This window comes from Penicillium canariense (genome assembly GCF_028826845.1).
Source record: "Penicillium canariense strain IBT 26290 chromosome Unknown utg000001l_segment0_segment0, whole genome shotgun sequence".
Taxonomy (NCBI): Eukaryota; Fungi; Ascomycota; class Eurotiomycetes; order Eurotiales; family Aspergillaceae; genus Penicillium; species Penicillium canariense.
Window position 1 is genome coordinate 669,126 of NW_026622728.1, and position 16,524 is coordinate 685,649.

A 16,524-nucleotide genomic window follows, 5' to 3' on the forward strand; every position below is an offset into this window, starting at 1 on the left:
CCTTGTAGACCTTATCGAGACTGTACCGGATCATGTGCATCCTCGGGTGAAGAGATATAAACCAAATGGGGAAAACTTCGTTGTTCTAAATAGAGACAAGTCTCAATCTGCCAGAGCTAGACCTGAACGCCCAAGCACCATCGCTGAAGGAAGATGAATGAAAAGTAGACCAACAAAAAGCCCGAGTAAATGCTCAAGACAGCGAAAATGCAAATGCAGGTCAGACCAAAACTCCATTTCGCATGTTCTCCACCGTGCGAACGCCCACCCCCTTCAACGTACTCAGTTCGGCCAGGCTACTCACTTGGAACTGAGGATGGTCCGAGATCATTTCGTCGGCTGTGGTCAATGACGCCTGGTCCATCTCACAAAGGCAGTCGACAATGGCCTCAGCCTTTTTGGCCCCAACGCCCTTCAACAGCTTGATTTGGCTCACATCTCGTGAGTTGATGATAGAGAGGAGGTGGATAGTTCGTGGAGAGACGGACGGGTCCTTGTAGTCATCCAGGGCACTCCGATCACCCAACCTATGACGAAGAGCTTTGACCGTAGCGCGCTTCTTTGACACGGGGAGGATACTCTCCTCGCCGCTAGAAAATCCGCCGCCACCAACCCGGTCCACATCGTCATCGTCCATGTCCCCCACCTGACGCTTGCCGAGAGTAAGAGTCGGCTCCTTCTTGAGAGACAGCATGCTTCCGAATCTGCCTTTGGGCGGAGATACAGGGGCAATGGACTGACGAGCCTTGGAATTTCCGTGCAGGCTTTCCTTCAGAGCAGCAATCTTAGATGCCAGCTTCTCATTGTGCGGGAAGTGTGGAAGAGCCAGTTGGTACATCCTCAAGGCGGAGCTGTTCTCGCCGCGGGCGTGGTGCTGCTTGGCCATGAGCAGATAGGACAGACCCTCGGCACGAGCATCCTCGGTGCCCTCAATACGCTGCTCTAGCTGTTCCAGGCGCCGCTGAAGTTGTTCGTTGAGTTCATGGACTTGGGTCTGTCTTGACTGTTCGCTCACAGCCCGCACGGCCAAGATCTCCTCAACTTTCTTCTCTACCATCTCCTCGATTCTAGCAGCGGAAATATCACCATAGCTTAAGGGAGCCTGAGAGGGAGCAAAGGTCGGGCGAGGGGGCTTCAATGTGCGAATAGGATGCGCCTCTGAGGAGAGAGACGTTCTCTTTGGCATCTCAGCCTTTCGAATTTGGGTCACAGGCTTGGGCTGTGATCGATCAGAATAAACGCTGAAGGCTTTCAATGGCTTGTCATCGTCCTTCTGGGTCGGGTCCTTTGCAACAGCAGCGGGCATATTGACATTGACCGACGCCGTGAGAGGCTGCAGCGGCTTCCGGCTTGCTGCCATGGAGGGCCGAGCTGAGGGCCGGGCAGGGCCCTTGAAGATTGGATCGTTCTCAACTTCCCGCACCTCAATCTTCCTGGTGCGGTTGGCGACATTCAGCGAGCTGATTGTGTCCAGGTGATATGATCGGACAGGTGCAAGGTTGAGAATCATCACCGTCAGGCCGTTGTTCTGTCCTAATGACAAGATTCGGGTCATCTTCGACTCGCGGTACGGGATGCGGTGTTGCTTCTTGGTGATTGCCTCCACACACTGTGCCAGGACGAAGAGACTCTTGTTGATGCTGGCCGACTCCACCATGCGCTCCTTATCATTCTCTGTTCGCCGATTGTCTTCCGATCCTGCAAGATCAATTGCAGAGGCGGTGCTGATGCGGGTTTTCTCCGGTGTCGTGATCGTGACCTTCACTCCAAGGATTGCATGGGAACGAGATGAATGGGCGTTCAACTAGTAATCTATCGTCAGCCACTACGTAAACCCAAGATATAGTCCGAGTACGGTGACTAACCTTCGTGGCAGAAGTTGAGCGATTAGTGTTTGCTTGATCATAAAGCCCTTCAAACTCCTTCAAACTTGTGCATGTCTTCTCCGTCAGACCACAGACCACTGTCTTGCCCCCGTTATCCCGAAGAGGAAGCCCGGCCAGAGTGCGCTTCTCCGGCGGCTCAAACAGATCATACACCTTATCGTTGTAGATTTCGTAGTAGCTCAGAGATACTTGGACAGTAGTCTCTCCATTGCTGTCCTTTTCCATCTTCCGGCTCCGTCTGTAGATGCCACTCAGGAGTCGTGGGATGACACCTCGATCCGCGAGACTCTTACCGCCGCGCATGGTGTGTGTCTTGCCGGTTCCGGTCACACCATAGGCAAACAGAGTGATATCAAATCCATTGAAAAGATGCTTGATCGTCGGAGCGACTAGTGTAACAACAATTGATGAGCGTCGACCATTGACAACGCGGAGCCTGCATCAAACTCCGACTCGAGATGGCACTCACCCTCGGCATCAAACAACTCCTGTTGCGCCACATCCGCATCGTAGACGGCATTGAATTGAAAGGTATACTCCTCCCCCTCGTTCTTGGGGTTGGGGATGCGAACCACGTTATCCCTATCCCTCAACGCCGCCAGCTTTCGGTCGCCATTCAGTGACTGCTGCGACTTGGTCTCGGCGGCACCAGCAGACGCACCCGTGCGAAGAATAACATCGAGCTCCCGTTCGGACTTGAGAAGGGGTCGAACCCGCGCGACGACCCGGACGCTCATTGTGACCGTTCACACATCCACCGTTGCTGACCAATTGTGCTGAATATCCAGGGGGGATTGGACCAATCCGAATTTCACCTCGCTGAACGGACCGCAGGAAAGGAAAAGAGAAAATATAAATAAAATCCCCCCAAAAGAAAGAAAAAGAAAAAGAAAAAAGCTACCTACAGTGGCGGACGTTGGATGCAGAACCGGAGATTGAAGGTGTGGAGGTGTTCGCACGCAGTGGAAGACATTGTGGTTGGGCCGTTGGCAGGGCAACGGGTCTGCCCTACCTGGCCACATTCTTTCTCATGGCCATGACTCTCACACTGCGCGATTGAGATAAGGGACTGAATGCGGTGTGTGAAGGCATCGTGGTTACTACGAAGAGAACCCAAGTGCGCTAATCGACTCAGCGAACATCAGTCTATAGGTTGATGGGTCAGTGCCTTCATGCATAGACTCGTGCTACATAGATTATTCGATTTTCAGATGCTCCCGCTGGGTACGAGGATATATATCCAATGGTCGTATTTCATATATGCTCTTCATCTTATGTGTCCCCTAGGTTCCGATCACAAATCTGGACCGCCTTCCTCGCCCATCGCCTGTAGTTGGACTGTAGTACATCTCGTAGTTTGGTATCACTTTTCCCTGTTGGTCGTGGCCGAGCTCCCATGTGCCCGCGACCCCGTGATTGGCTGGCCTGCCGCAACCTAAAGGCCACCTTCGCCATCACCGCCTCCTCTGCTTCTCTCCCCCTCCGGTGTTTTGTGTCCTCGGTACGATCTGAACCCCCTCCTGTGCTTTTGTGCTTCTGTGCTATTTTGGGCCGTGCAGCTGTGATCGCTGGTCCCATCTTGACACCCTCCTGGCTGATGGTAAAGCTGATTGTGGGGTTCTAGCGAAGCTGTCACCCGCGACCCCATATCAATCCAAATTCCCCCTCCCCCCGAATTCGTTGCCCTCGCCCAACCCGACTCCCCATTCCCGTGGAGGTATTTGTTTCTGCATACTACGACCGCTAGCAGTCCTTCATGGCAGCTCCACAAGGGGGTTATCCTCCCCAGGAAGGGTACGCCCAGCCCGGCTATGGCTCCCCGGATCTCACACAACAGCAAGAGTCTGCAGTCCCCGCGCAGGGAGCGCCGCCCGCTGGGGCCGCAGCAAAGAAGAAGAGAGCATACGCAGGCGAGGCTTTTGAGTTCGGTTCCGGTGCCAATGCTGCGCTTGGAGGACAGCCCACCGCGGGAGGCGCCTACGGTGCCTACCCCCAGCAGCCGCAAGCTGCGGGATATCAGCAGCCGGCGTACGGCGCCGACCCAAGTCAACTGCAGCCGGCGTACGGCGCCGACCCGAGTCAACTGCAGCCCTCCACCGCAGGCTATGCTCCCACTTCATCAGGCGTCGCGCAAATGACGCAGCAATTTGGTGGAATGGGCATGAGCGAGCCGCACCATATGCCCCCTCCGCAACCACAGCCCGCGGTGCAGCCCCAGCGCCAGATCCAACTCAACCAGCTCTACCCGACAGATCTCATCTCTCAGCCCTTTAATGTCGCGGAGCTGGACTACCCCCTCCCCCCATTATTCTGCCCCCGCAGGTATGCCCTGGAGCTTCTCTCCCCCCACTTAATGAGTTTGCGGGCGAGATGCTGATATCCCACAGACCAGTGTTTTCGAGTCTCCTACCGCCAATTGCCCTCCTAAATATATGCGGTCCACATTGAACGCAGTGCCCACGAACAATTCACTCCTCAAGAAGTCCAAGTTGCCATTTGCCCTTGTCATTCAGCCTTATGGCGCTCTCCACGACGCGGAGGACCCGATTCCTGTGATTCCGGACCAAGTGATTTCACGATGCCGACGCTGCCGTTCCTATATCAACCCCTTCGTCACCTTCCTCGACCACGGCCACCGATGGCGCTGTAACATGTGCAACCTGACCAATGATGTGCCCCAGGCCTTCGATTGGGACTCGACACACCAGAGGCCGGCCGACCGCTCGCTCCGCGCTGATCTGAACCATAGTATGGTCGAGTTCGTTGCGCCGCAGGAATACATGGTTCGGCCTCCACAGCCGCTGGTCTACCTCTTCTTGATCGACGTGAGCTATGCTTCCGTGACTAGCGGTCTTCTGGCCACTAGTGCACGCTGCATTAAGGAGAGCCTTGACCGTATCCCCAACGCAGACCGACGGACCCGCCTCGGCTTTATCGCGGTGGACTCTAGCCTGCACTACTTCAGCATCCCTCGGGATGGCTCAGACAGCTCAGACCCCCGGATGCTGGTTATCAGCGACCTGGACGAGCCCTTCCTGCCCATCCCTGGTGACCTTCTGGTGACGATGAGTGAATGCCGGGAGAACATTGAAACGTTCTTGGACAAGCTGCAGGAAATGTTCCAGAACACCCAGAACAACAGCTGCGCCATGGGCTCGGCTTTGCGTGCCGGCTACAAGCTTATCTCGGCCGTTGGAGGCAAGATGACTGTTCTGAGCGCATCCCTGCCCAACATTGGTCACGGTGCGCTTACGATGCGCGAGGATAAGAAGGTACTCGGCACCAGCAAGGAGTCCAGCCTTCTGCAAACCGCAAACTCCTTTTACAAGAGCTTCGCGGTGGAGTGCTCCAAGTCCCAGGTGTCCGTGGATATGTTCCTCTTCTCGTCCCAGTACCAGGATGTCGCGTCTCTCAGCTGCCTGCCCCGGTACACCGGTGGTCAGACCTACTTCTACCCCGGGTGGAACGCTGCTCGAAGTGAGGATGCTATCAAGTTTGCTCGCGAGTTCTCCGAGTATCTCTCTTCGGAGATCGGCCTGGAGGCCGTTCTCCGCGTACGTGCCACCACGGGCCTGCGCATGAGCACTTTCTACGGCAATTTCTTCAACCGCAGCTCCGATCTCTGCGCTTTCCCTGCCTTCCCTCGCGACCAGGCATACGTCGTCGAGGTCGCCATTGATGAGACCGTGGCCAAGCCTGTCGTGTGCTTGCAGGCCGCTGTGCTCCACACCACCTGCAACGGCGAGCGCCGGATTCGTGTCCTGACTCTGGCTCTCCCTACTACCACGAACCTGGCCGACATCTATGCTTCGGCTGACCAGCAGGCCGTGGCCACCTTCTTCAGCCACAAGGCCGTTGAGCGGACCCTGAGCAGCGGCCTGGAGCCCGCTCGTGAGGCTTTGCAGGCGAAGGTCATCGAGCTGCTGACCACCTACCGCAAGGAGCTTGCTGGTGGCAGCGTCAGCGGTAGTGGGCTTCAATTCCCAGCTAACCTGCGCGGTCTGCCTGTTCTGTTCCTTGCCATGATCAAAAACGTGAGTTCCCTCCCACTCCTTTGCCATGTCCCCTTGGTTGCTAATTGCCCGGTATAGCTTGGTCTTCGCAAGTCCGCCCAGATCCCGACGGATATGCGCTCTGCCGCGCTCTGCCTCCTGTCGACCCTGCCCCTGCCGCTCCTCATCCAATACATCTATCCCAGGATGTATTCCCTCCACGACATGCCCGACACCGCTGGTGTGCCTGACGAGCAGACCGGCGAGATCACCCTTCCGCCGACGGTCAACCTGTCGTCGAGCCGGATTGCCGCGTACGGCCTGTACCTCATCGACGATGGCCAGACGCAGTTCCTGTGGGTCGGTCGCGACGCCGTTCCCCAGCTGATTGAGGATGTGTTTGGGGTGCCGGACAAGAGCCAACTGCGGGTGGGCAAGCAGAAGCTGCCGGAAGTGGACAATGAGTTCAGCCAGCGGGTGCGAGCGGTCATTGACAAGAGCCGGGACCACCGCTCGAAGGGCGTGGGCAGCATGATCGTGCCGCATCTGTACGTGGTGCGCGAGGACGGCGAGCCTGGGCTGCGCCTTTGGGCCCAGACGATGTTGGTGGAGGACCGCGCGGACCAGAGCGTCAGCCTGGACCAATGGATGACGACGTTGCGGGAGAAGGTATGACCTGACAGATTCCTCTGCTTCTCTCCCCGGTCTCCCCACTGACTCCCTCGTTCAGGTTGTGCAGTAATTGCTCCTCTTGGTCCGCCGTTCCGTTTACCCCATTTCCCCAGCCCCATTCCCCATTTCCCCATCCTCAATGAAGTCCACGTCCCTCTTGTGTCCTGTTGCTCGATCTCGCCCGCCTGTACCATTACGGATAAAGGGCTCGGCTCTCTGTGCGGGCATCTCCCCCCCTTTCCCCATTGGAAGTAGACCAGGGTTCTCTCTTTCTTTTCTCTCTAGGGCACCTAGAAGCCCGCTGACCATCTATGCCGGCCACGAGTCGTTTCCCGAAAATCGATGTTATTTTTGTATCCCACGTTGCGCCTCAGCCTCAATAGTGTCATTAGTAGCCTTAGTTTCAGCCCCACGGCGGGTGCATGCGGTCTCTCCTCTGGGGATGCACCTCCGCCTCTCGGTCTCGACGTCGCTGGACAGCCCGACCCCGAGTCGCTGGCGCCTCGTTTGACGGTTTGATCATCACGCCAATCAGCAAGCATGCGACGCCGGCCCCTGGTGGTGAAACGGGGAGGAGGCCGGCGCTCCAATCACACGGCTCTCTGGCGGTGCACGGGTGGGGACGGCCAGTCACTGTGATTGTGACCAGTTCCGACAGTAGCGCCGTTCAGTCGGGCTCGCGAGAAGAGGAGCGTGGTCCATTTGGCGCTGGTGGCGGGAACTCTCTTCGCAATGGCTCGTGTGGGTGGTTGGTAGTGGAGGGTAGGAGGAATATCCCTCTGCGCGTGCAGTTGACTCTCATAAGGTGCAGCGTTCTGGCCGTGTGGAGAAAAGGGCCGGGCGAGAGCCACGGTTCAGCAGCAGATCCGATCAACAACTGGGCACCAAACCAAACCACGAGCATCACCAGGTTCGGGCCTAGAAGCGTCCCTGGGAGATCCAAGGACTAAACCCAGGAGAGCACCGTATTGCCTCATTGCATCAACGCATTGGAGTCCGGCAAGACGGGAAGACGGGCATACACCTGTAGAAGACCAAGACTAGAATCCGGGATCGCTGGATGACAGGATAGATCCCATCTTCCGCGATGAGTCTGCCAGAGCCCATACCAATCAACATAGCTGAGCGAGTCGTTACGGCGTAGCTCCTCCATAAAGGCGGTCCTTTCCCCTTCCGCCTTTCCTTCTTTTCCCAAACCCCCTGCTCGTCTGCCCCACCACCACTCTGCGGCCCGTGGCTGAGTTCCGCTGATTTCGTTCTCTCCCCCACCTTCGTCTCGCTCCCTCCTCCAGGGCCCCGACGGTACCAACAACCGAGAACAGAGACAAGTGACGGGTACGTCGTGTCCGTGGCTGTTGCCAGCCGATCGGCGCCAACCCCCGCCTCGGCAACGGCTTCACCACCACCGCCTTCACCTCCACCTTCACCTTCCTCCGCTAGCAGCTGGCGCGGCTAACCAGACACCTTTCAGCTTCCCGAAACTGTGCCCACTCCCCGCGGTCTTCCTTCTTTCCGATCCACGCCTCAAAGCTCGCTCGATCTACACCCTGTCGCGGACTCCATCTCCCTCTCCCTCCCCCTCCCCCCTGCCCCTGATCGCATCGTCGCCAGAGCTCGCCGTGCAACCCCTCTGCCCTCCTTTCCTGTCCCCGGACTCGCGACCCTGATTGTGTGACGAAGACCCAACAGACGCCAGGGACGGATATCAATATCGAAAAGGACACGCATTCAGACCCAGCGCACAACCGAATGTAAGCTTGTTTCCACCCCCTCCGTGGTCCTCCCAAAATCGGATACTCGCAGTCAGCTCGCTCGGGGCTCGTGTGTTTGCTGTTGCTTCCCAACTCCCTTCGGCGTAGTTGGGCCACTCTGTCTCGGAGTGTGTCAAGCCTCTTCGTGGGCCAGCTTTCCCGTCCTCTGGGGTCGGAATCTGCTCCCCCAGCATTATGGAATGCTTCTCTATCTCTCGCGCCCTATCCTGGGCTCTCGCACCTATGATTGGAGCTGACATTGCACCCCTGCTCCACAGAAACGGCGACATGGTTCAGCAGAACGCCTCGCAGGGAGGCTCGCGGAAGATCTCCTTCAACGTGTCCGACCAATACGAAATTCAGGATGTGATCGGCGAGGGCGCATACGGTGTGGTCTGGTAAGCACTGCTGGAGTGGGGTAGGATACCCCGGGCCATAGCATCCAGCTCATGATCATCTAGCTCCGCCATTCACAAGCCTTCCGGCCAGAAGGTCGCCATCAAAAAGATTACCCCGTTCGACCACTCCATGTTCTGCCTGCGGACGCTGCGTGAGATGAAGCTGCTGCGCTATTTTAACCACGAGAACATCATCTCCATTCTGGATATCCAACGACCCCGTAACTACGAGGGCTTCAACGAGGTGTACTTGATTCAGGTACGCTAGCTGCCGGAGAAGGTGGTATGCTGGGACCCTCCCCCCAACTGACTTCTTCCTCCAGGAGTTGATGGAAACCGACATGCACCGAGTCATCCGCACACAAGATCTGTCGGACGACCACTGCCAATACTTTATCTACCAGACACTGCGCGCACTCAAGGCCATGCACTCGGCCAACGTTCTGCACCGTGATCTCAAGCCCTCCAACCTCCTGCTCAACGCCAACTGCGATTTGAAAGTGTGTGACTTCGGTCTGGCCCGCTCCGCCGCCTCCACCGACGACAACTCTGGCTTCATGACGGAATATGTGGCCACTCGTTGGTACCGTGCGCCGGAGATCATGTTGACATTCAAGGAATACACCAAGGCCATCGACGTGTGGAGTGTAGGCTGCATATTGGCCGAGATGCTGAGCGGCAAGCCGCTGTTCCCCGGAAAGGATTGTATGCGACAGCCCCCCTTTCCCCCCTACCCCTGGGAGCTTTCTTTGAATCGCATTTCTCTAACTTGTTGTATCCAGACCACCACCAGCTCACCCTCATCCTGGATGTTCTCGGCACGCCAACAATGGAAGATTACTACGGCATCAAATCCCGACGAGCACGCGAGTACATCCGCTCCCTCCCATTTAAGAAGAAGATCCCCTTCCGCGCCCTCTTCCCAAAGAGCAACGAGCTGGCCTTGGATCTGCTCGAGAAGCTGCTGGCCTTCAACCCGGCCAAGCGCATTTCCGTCGAGGACGCCCTGCGCCACCCATACCTGGAGCCGTACCACGACCCCGATGACGAGCCGACAGCGCCGCCCATTCCGGAGGGCTTCTTTGATTTCGACAAGAACAAGGATGCGCTCAGTAAGGAGCAATTGAAGGGTGAGTTCCTGCATTTTACTCCCTTCGCCCCCGCTCTCTGGCGTGTGTGTGTTGTGTGGGTATTCGCTAACTGACATTTGGTTAGGCCTGATCTACGAGGAGATCATGCGGTAAAGGGCGCCGTACGAGGGATCATAGCAATTCCTTTCTATTTCTGTTTAAGCATGCAATCGATCAAACGACCCATTTCAATCCGTCCGCTTGGACGCGATTTCGCCGTGATTTAGATAGCAAGGGCAATCCTGGAAGTAGCAATCCACATGGTGTTTGCCAAAGTCAATATCAATCCACAATGAAACGAGCAGCCGTATCTAGCAGCCAGCATCCAGCATCCACTCCCATTTTCTTATTAACAAGCTTTGTATGGTATATACACTGTTCTATAAATATGTACAAAAGAAGGACCTCCCAGTAGCACGTGTAGATCTACTCCCCCCGTCGAGCCTCCATAAACCTGCGAATCCCCTCTCCCCACACCTTCAGGACTAGGCGTTTCCGCACAAACGTCCGCCTCAAATGCAAACGTCTTCCTCAGGAAATCCCTCGTCGTCGGCCCAATAGTCGCAACAAAGATCCTCCGCGTCCCTCGGTCAGCCGCACCAGCAGTTCCGAACGGACCGAGCCCAAGAACGCGGAGCATCGCCTCACAGCCCGTCGGCGAGAAAACAACGACCCAAAGCGCCTCGACGCCCTCGTATTTCTGCACCGCGGCCGCAAAGTCAGACTCGAACGAGTCCATTTCCCCAGTCTCGTAGACGACGATCTCGTTGACGGGGATTCGCTCGTGCGCGGGGCGGGCCGGGTCCATTAGCGTTTTGGGTATGATGTCGCGACGCTGTTCGCCGACGAGAAAGAGGAGGGCTGGGTTCGTGGACCCGCTGTGAATGCCATTGTAGTGGTCCAGCATGAGGTGCGCGAGGTTCTCGCCGTTGCCGGCGTCGGCGCCGTGAATCGTCGCGGTGGGGAGGTATTTGTCGCGCAAGGTAGTGAGGGAGCGGGCGGTGGCGGGGCCGACGGTGTAGAGGAGTAGTGGGGGTTTGGATGGCGTGGATGGGACTATAGACGGTTGGTGATGAGTTAGGTGAGCAATTTGGCCGTCGGTCCTCTGCTTGGAGTAGCTTGCAGAGCGCGCGGGACTCGAGTAGCCAAGGCTGCGATGGGATACGTACGGCCGTTCTCTTCGATCATCTTTGCAAATCCCTCCACTGCACGCTGACTGGTGAAGATCATGCCGCCATACTTCATGTCATGTCCATTGGGTTCGGGTCCATGTCTAGGTGGCGTATCGGCATCTGTGTCGAATGCGCCGGACGCGAAGAGCTTGCGTACGGTAGCTAGGTTCTCGGTGTGGAAGCGGTGCTCCAGAACGGGGATGAAGGCTGGCGTGTAGTCGGTCGCGGAGAAGAAGTCATCGTAGCCGTCGTGTGGGGAGGATTTGGTTTTGAGGAGGAGGATGGGGGGTTGAGGGGGCATTGTGGTTTTGATGGGTGCGGTTGGAGAATGGAAGGTGAGGAGGTGTAGATATGATGTTTCTCCGATTGCGGGGCGGAGCTTTTTCTGCATTCACCACGGCGCATTCATGCCGGAACGCTACGGGGGGGGGAGACCGAGAGGTAGAAAGGCTGTATGACGGAGACTATAGAGGGATTGAATTGAGAAAACAAACGAGAATCTCGTTTTGGGTGAATCCAGACAACACAAGAAAATCGGATTGAGTCTAGGAAGCAGCTTATGTACACATTAAAAACACAACTACTGGTCATCCAGCACATGCAGGTACTTCTTCTCCTCGCGGGCCTCGCGCTCGGTCGCCGGGGGAAGATCGTAGTAGGACGAGCTACGGTAGCCCTGCAGGTAGTGGAAGGTCAGGTCCGCCAGGTCGGCGGTCTCCTCCATGCCGAGATCCTTGAAGGTCTTGGCCGTCGGGTCGATTTCCTGGTCCATGAACTCGCGCTCGACCTCGTCGGCGGAAATGGTGTGCCACCACAAGTACTTGTTGAGGTAGTAAGCAAAGGGCTTAAGGAGAGCCTTGGGGACGTTAATGTGGGTGCGCTTCTTGACGATTTCGCGATCCACCAGCTCGGCGATCTCCGCAGTGGAGTAGTTCTTGGGACCATAGAGCTCGAAGGTCTGACCAACGGTGCTCTCGTCATGCAACATCTTCTCGAGGGCGGCGCCGACGTCAATGGCCTAGAAAAATGAAGTGTTAGGCTGGGAGTATCCGTCGGGATCTTGTGACAGGAAGCTTACGTGGACGGGCCAGTAGCGCTCCTGCATGTGGTTGGCAGTGAACAAGTTGGAGACGCCAGCAAGCTTGTGAAGGAGATTGTCCTCGAAACCGAACATTGGGGCAGGGCGGACAATGGTGGTCTCGGGGTAGATGGAGCGGACGACCTCCTCACCCCAGGCCTATTTGTCTTGTATCAGAATCCCTGTGCCGATCCACAACAGATCAAATATGACCAACCTTAGTAGCGAAGTACTCGGAGGGCGAGTCACGGCGGGCGTTATAGGAGGAAACGTGGATGAAGCGGTCCACATCGTACTTGGCGACAGCCTCGGCGATGCGCTCAGCACCGTCAACGTGGACGTCGGCGTAGGTGAAGTTCCTGGTTTACTGTCAATTGACTATCCTAGCAACCACAGGCTCCAAAATTGCGCTCACTTAGTAGGGTATTGGCGACCCGTCAAGTTGTAGACGACATCGGAGTGACGGACGCTCTCCTCGATCGACTGGGTGTTGCGGAGATCGTATTCCTGTGGGCGGGTCAGACAATCTGCCTCTCTCAACCACAATCTCGCCTCAATGGGCTCCATACCATGAAAGTGACACGGCCCAGATCACCAGTCACCTTTAAGTGACGCTTGGCCATTTCCTCGCGGTAGGGGATCACCACGTTGCATCCCTGGGTAGCTGCGGGATGTCAGTCCTCCACCCCTCTCAAGTGTATTCTGAAGGGGACGCTCAACCTACCGAGCCTGTTGACAATATAACGACCCAGGAAACCAGTGGCGCCGAAGACGGTCGCGGTGTGGCCTAAAATGAAGTGGTGAGCATATGCCGCACGTATAGGCAGTATCGAGTCAAGGGCTGGGCGGTACCTCCGAGAGACGAGCTGAGGGTCGAAGAGACATTAGCGACCAGGAAACTTCGTAATCAGCGCAATTGAGTGCTTACCGGCCACCCTGGAGCTTCAGAATAGGACGTCCGGTACGACTAATAGCGACATCCTGGAGGTTGCGGCGCTGGAACTGAACCTGAACCCGCGGGGCAGGGGCGAAGGCCCGCGACCCCAGGGCAGGATTGATGGACCGGCACTTTTGCATGGCCTCTGCGTGCGAATCGCGAGACCTGGTGGAGGGGAGTGGTAGCCGAATGGCGTGGTGAGGAGCAGTTGAATGGGCTTTCGCAGGTCGCTGCAATTCGGGAACACGGGACTCTGACGCTAGTCCCTATTCGGAAGTCAGTGACACTCTCCGTTTTCCCTCTTTGTGGGTGCTAGTTTTCTTCTTGTTTTCCCTTGGAACTGAAGGCGAAAAGCTTGAACCATATGTTAAAGTGATCTCATAAGGTCATAGTGCATGCATTGTGGTGTTGACAACAATTCGACCTCGATCACCCACAGCAGGTCTGACAATATGCCGAATGTGATTGGATGGGCACTAAGCCCCATCTCCAACCCAAGTCTTCCATCGGCGTCTAGATTGAATAGATTTATTTACTGTGTTATAATTATATATGAATCACCAGGGCTATCTGGTGCCATTTTACCGTCTTTTAAACCCCAACGGTGTTCTATGTTGCGGGTGTATATGGCATTTGAGATTCACAGGTTTTGAGGCACTCGAGTCCCGCCTATTTAGAAATTCTTGGCAATCTCGTAGCAAAGAACTATACCCATTGATAGTTATTCGGCAGAAGAAAGCCAGTCCTTCCATCATTGAGCTTCCTCTAAAGCCAACGGAAAGTGGTGAATGCACGCCGCCATGGAATCGCTCATCGTTCCCCCAATACGTCATGGCGTTAGTGTGTGCGGGAAAACCGGTCGGGGCCTGAGTCCCTCCGTATAGCAGTTGGTCTCACACCGCGTCTTCACCTCTGACACAACGAACGTGTTGGAAGTGAGACAGCTATATAAATGGCAGTCAGAGTTGCAGTTATAGGTGCAGGGTGAATATCTCTCTTTCGGCCCTCAATATCTACTCTAACCTTCTCTTCCCGACAGCCCTGGTGGCCTGGTGGCCCTCAAGACCTTACTAGAGGCATCGACGCCGGAAAAACAGATCGAGGCTTGTCTATTTGAAGCGTGTGTACCCGTGAACCTTTCCCCGTTGACATCGAATTCCCGAATTCACCACCCTAACAATATCACACAGCGAAGCAGATATTGGTGGTACATTCAACTATCGATCCTACCAGAATGCAGAACTGGTAAGCAGCAAGCAGTTGACGACCTTTTCGGATCACCGCCTGCCGCTAGATACTCCGGACCATATCTCACTGCCTGAATATGTGGATTACCTCCGGTCTTATGTTCGCAGATTTAAGTTGGGGAACCATATCAAGCTAAACAGCCCCGTTGTGCGTGTCGAGCGACTTCTAGACGGCTCCCAGTGGAAACATCGAGTGACCTATCTGGAGACAGACGCCGAAGAGAAGCAGGAAAGGGTTTATGATTGCTCCCATATCGCTATTTGCACCGGATTACATGTTGAACCCAATATTCCATCGATCCCCGGAATTGAGAATATCAACGGAGATGTGTTTCATTCAGCACTTTACAAAGATCGCTCTCAGGTGGCAGGTCGGAATATCTTAATCCTGGGATGTGGTGAAACGGCCATGGGTGAGTTCGTCTGGCGATTGGTTGCTTTTCCTCCCATTAATGCGTTTGGAAGATATTGCCTACGAATCCATCAAAGCCGATGCCAAATCCGTCACGATGTGCTTCCGGACTGGGTTTCTCTCTTTTCCCAAGTCACTCAGTCGCTTTCAGGTATTCGGCAAGACTTTCAGTGGAGGTCTTCCCATTGACGGCCTCATCACAAATCTATTCGAGACCGCATACGTGCACCGGGCGATCGCTCAGAGCAGGTTACGCTGGTTCGTCTCTGACTTTGTCATCAAGCGAGTTCTGTGGTTCCTGACTGGCACCCAAGCTGGTATGAACCAGCATATCGGTGGTCTTCCTCGTGAACGACTAGGCAGGGCTTTTGTGTTCCTCAACAAGAGTAATAAGGCGATGCCCTATCTCAACCGGCCCTACCAGCGACATAACCCTTTCTTAGCCTGTATTGGGAATCGCTATATTGACCCGCCAGAAGATGCAAACTCCGACCGAGTAGTCGATACTTGCACATGGCCGGAGTCCATCGATGAGACAGGAAGAGTTACTTTTCAGGAGATTCCCAACCGCAAGGATTGGCAGCGTCTGAAGAACAGGGTTATCAAGCCAGACTGTGTGGTCTACTGCACTGGGTCAGTGTTTATATAAGATATGAAATTTTGGTTGCTCGAGCTAACTTGCTAGCAGGTACAAACAAACATTCCCATACCTCGATAGGACATATCCCACGTCAGCAGATGCCAAAATTCGAAACATAATTCATCCATCCCACCAAGATATCGCCTTCATTGGCTTTGTCAGACCCGGCGTCGGTGCCATCCCCCCGATTGCTGAACAGCAAGCCATGTGGTGGACTGCCCTTATTACAGGCCAAATGACAATGCCGACGGACCCTCCACACTATCATCTTTTGGCGGCCAAGAGGTCTCGCATACAATATGGGGTCGACCACAGCGCCTACATGAGTACGCTCGCTCGCGACTTCGGCGGGGCTCCGGGGCTGATAGAGCTATATCGTCACCACGGATTGCGCATTCTACTTACCTATTGCTTCGGTGCGTCTTTTGTCACATTCTACCGATTACTCGGCCCCTTCAAGTCGCCTGTTGCGCCGGAGATTGCGGGAACAGAATTAGCGGAGACAATTCTTCGACGTGGAATCATTGGGAATATCTTCTTTGGGCTTATACCTATGTTGTTTTATGGGATGATCAATACAGTGGCCTTTTTACTCGAAAAGGTTGGGTTGATACCTGCGGAGAGCAAGGTGGGCTGTAACTGGGCCGAGGGAAATTATGAGTAGTACCAGGAGGGCTATATCGATTCAGTCAGAATAAATACTCATCTCGGGTTGTCCTTATGATATTTCTTCACTCAAACTAAGTCAGTACGCTGGTGGTTTCAGCCGCGTCGGAGCGCATCGTGTGTGCGCACGGCCAGCGGCCGTACTATATGCACGCACCCATATCGCCAAAACCCCCAACAAACCACCCCAGAGACCCGGAAAGTCACTAAAAGAAAAAGACAGGCCGAAAGCAGAGAGGATGAATATGGTGCAACTGTAAAAAAGTAAAAAATGAACGACGGCTATGTCGTAGCAGGTTGTGTCCAAAGATTGAGTAGAGGAGTATTGTGGGCAAACCACGGCCATCTCTGGTAAAAGGCAAGAAATGGGTTCTGTACTAGCCTGTCCCACTCCTCGGGGGAGAGACCCATTTTTGATACATAACCCCCCTCTTTCTCAAATTTGCTGACCCGCGTTCGAACCCGAGCCGCATCGCCTTGTTTTTTTTTTTTTTTTCGGCGACCGCCCACAGCTGCGGGAGCTGACCCCGCATATCGATGACT

At 55.3% G+C, this 16,524-nt stretch overlaps 6 protein-coding genes across 6 annotated transcripts; 3 read left to right on the plus strand and 3 right to left on the minus strand.

Annotated features, from left to right (window-relative positions):
* Positions 1-220: 220 nt before the first annotated feature.
* N7482_000222 (kinesin family protein) lies at positions 221-2,623 on the minus strand (the record flags this gene model as incomplete). The annotated part of the gene is made up of 3 exons (XM_056682347.1): positions 221-1,804; positions 1,866-2,275; positions 2,356-2,623. The coding sequence occupies 3 exons, from the start codon at positions 2,621-2,623 to the stop codon at positions 221-223; spliced, it is 2,262 nt and encodes a 753-aa protein (XP_056545953.1).
* Positions 2,624-3,642: 1,019 nt separating this feature from the next.
* Positions 3,643-6,620, plus strand: N7482_000223 (COPII subunit SEC24; the record flags this gene model as incomplete). The annotated part of the gene is made up of 4 exons (XM_056682348.1): positions 3,643-4,208; positions 4,279-5,920; positions 5,978-6,547; positions 6,609-6,620. The coding sequence occupies 4 exons, from the start codon at positions 3,643-3,645 to the stop codon at positions 6,618-6,620; spliced, it is 2,790 nt and encodes a 929-aa protein (XP_056545954.1).
* A 1,876-nt stretch (positions 6,621-8,496) lies between these two features.
* On the plus strand, positions 8,497-9,943 carry N7482_000224 (mitogen-activated protein kinase; the record flags this gene model as incomplete). Its single annotated transcript, XM_056682349.1, has 5 exons — positions 8,497-8,699; positions 8,763-8,958; positions 9,026-9,404; positions 9,482-9,829; positions 9,915-9,943. The coding sequence occupies 5 exons, from the start codon at positions 8,497-8,499 to the stop codon at positions 9,941-9,943; spliced, it is 1,155 nt and encodes a 384-aa protein (XP_056545955.1).
* A 316-nt stretch (positions 9,944-10,259) lies between these two features.
* On the minus strand, positions 10,260-11,302 carry N7482_000225 (uroporphyrinogen-III synthase HEM4; the record flags this gene model as incomplete). Its single annotated transcript, XM_056682350.1, has 2 exons — positions 10,260-10,947; positions 10,995-11,302. Coding segments are annotated over 2 exons (996 nt in total), but the record flags the coding sequence as incomplete, so codon positions are not given.
* Positions 11,303-11,581: 279 nt separating this feature from the next.
* On the minus strand, positions 11,582-13,156 carry N7482_000226 (complex I NDUFA9 subunit family protein; the record flags this gene model as incomplete). Its single annotated transcript, XM_056682351.1, has 8 exons — positions 11,582-12,019; positions 12,080-12,238; positions 12,297-12,438; positions 12,495-12,586; positions 12,649-12,743; positions 12,804-12,866; positions 12,932-12,945; positions 13,008-13,156. The coding sequence occupies 8 exons, from the start codon at positions 13,154-13,156 to the stop codon at positions 11,582-11,584; spliced, it is 1,152 nt and encodes a 383-aa protein (XP_056545957.1).
* Positions 13,157-13,968: 812 nt separating this feature from the next.
* N7482_000227 (flavin-containing monooxygenase) lies at positions 13,969-15,979 on the plus strand (the record flags this gene model as incomplete). The annotated part of the gene is made up of 5 exons (XM_056682352.1): positions 13,969-14,000; positions 14,056-14,136; positions 14,207-14,676; positions 14,729-15,308; positions 15,364-15,979. The coding sequence occupies 5 exons, from the start codon at positions 13,969-13,971 to the stop codon at positions 15,977-15,979; spliced, it is 1,779 nt and encodes a 592-aa protein (XP_056545958.1).
* Positions 15,980-16,524: the final 545 nt, after the last annotated feature.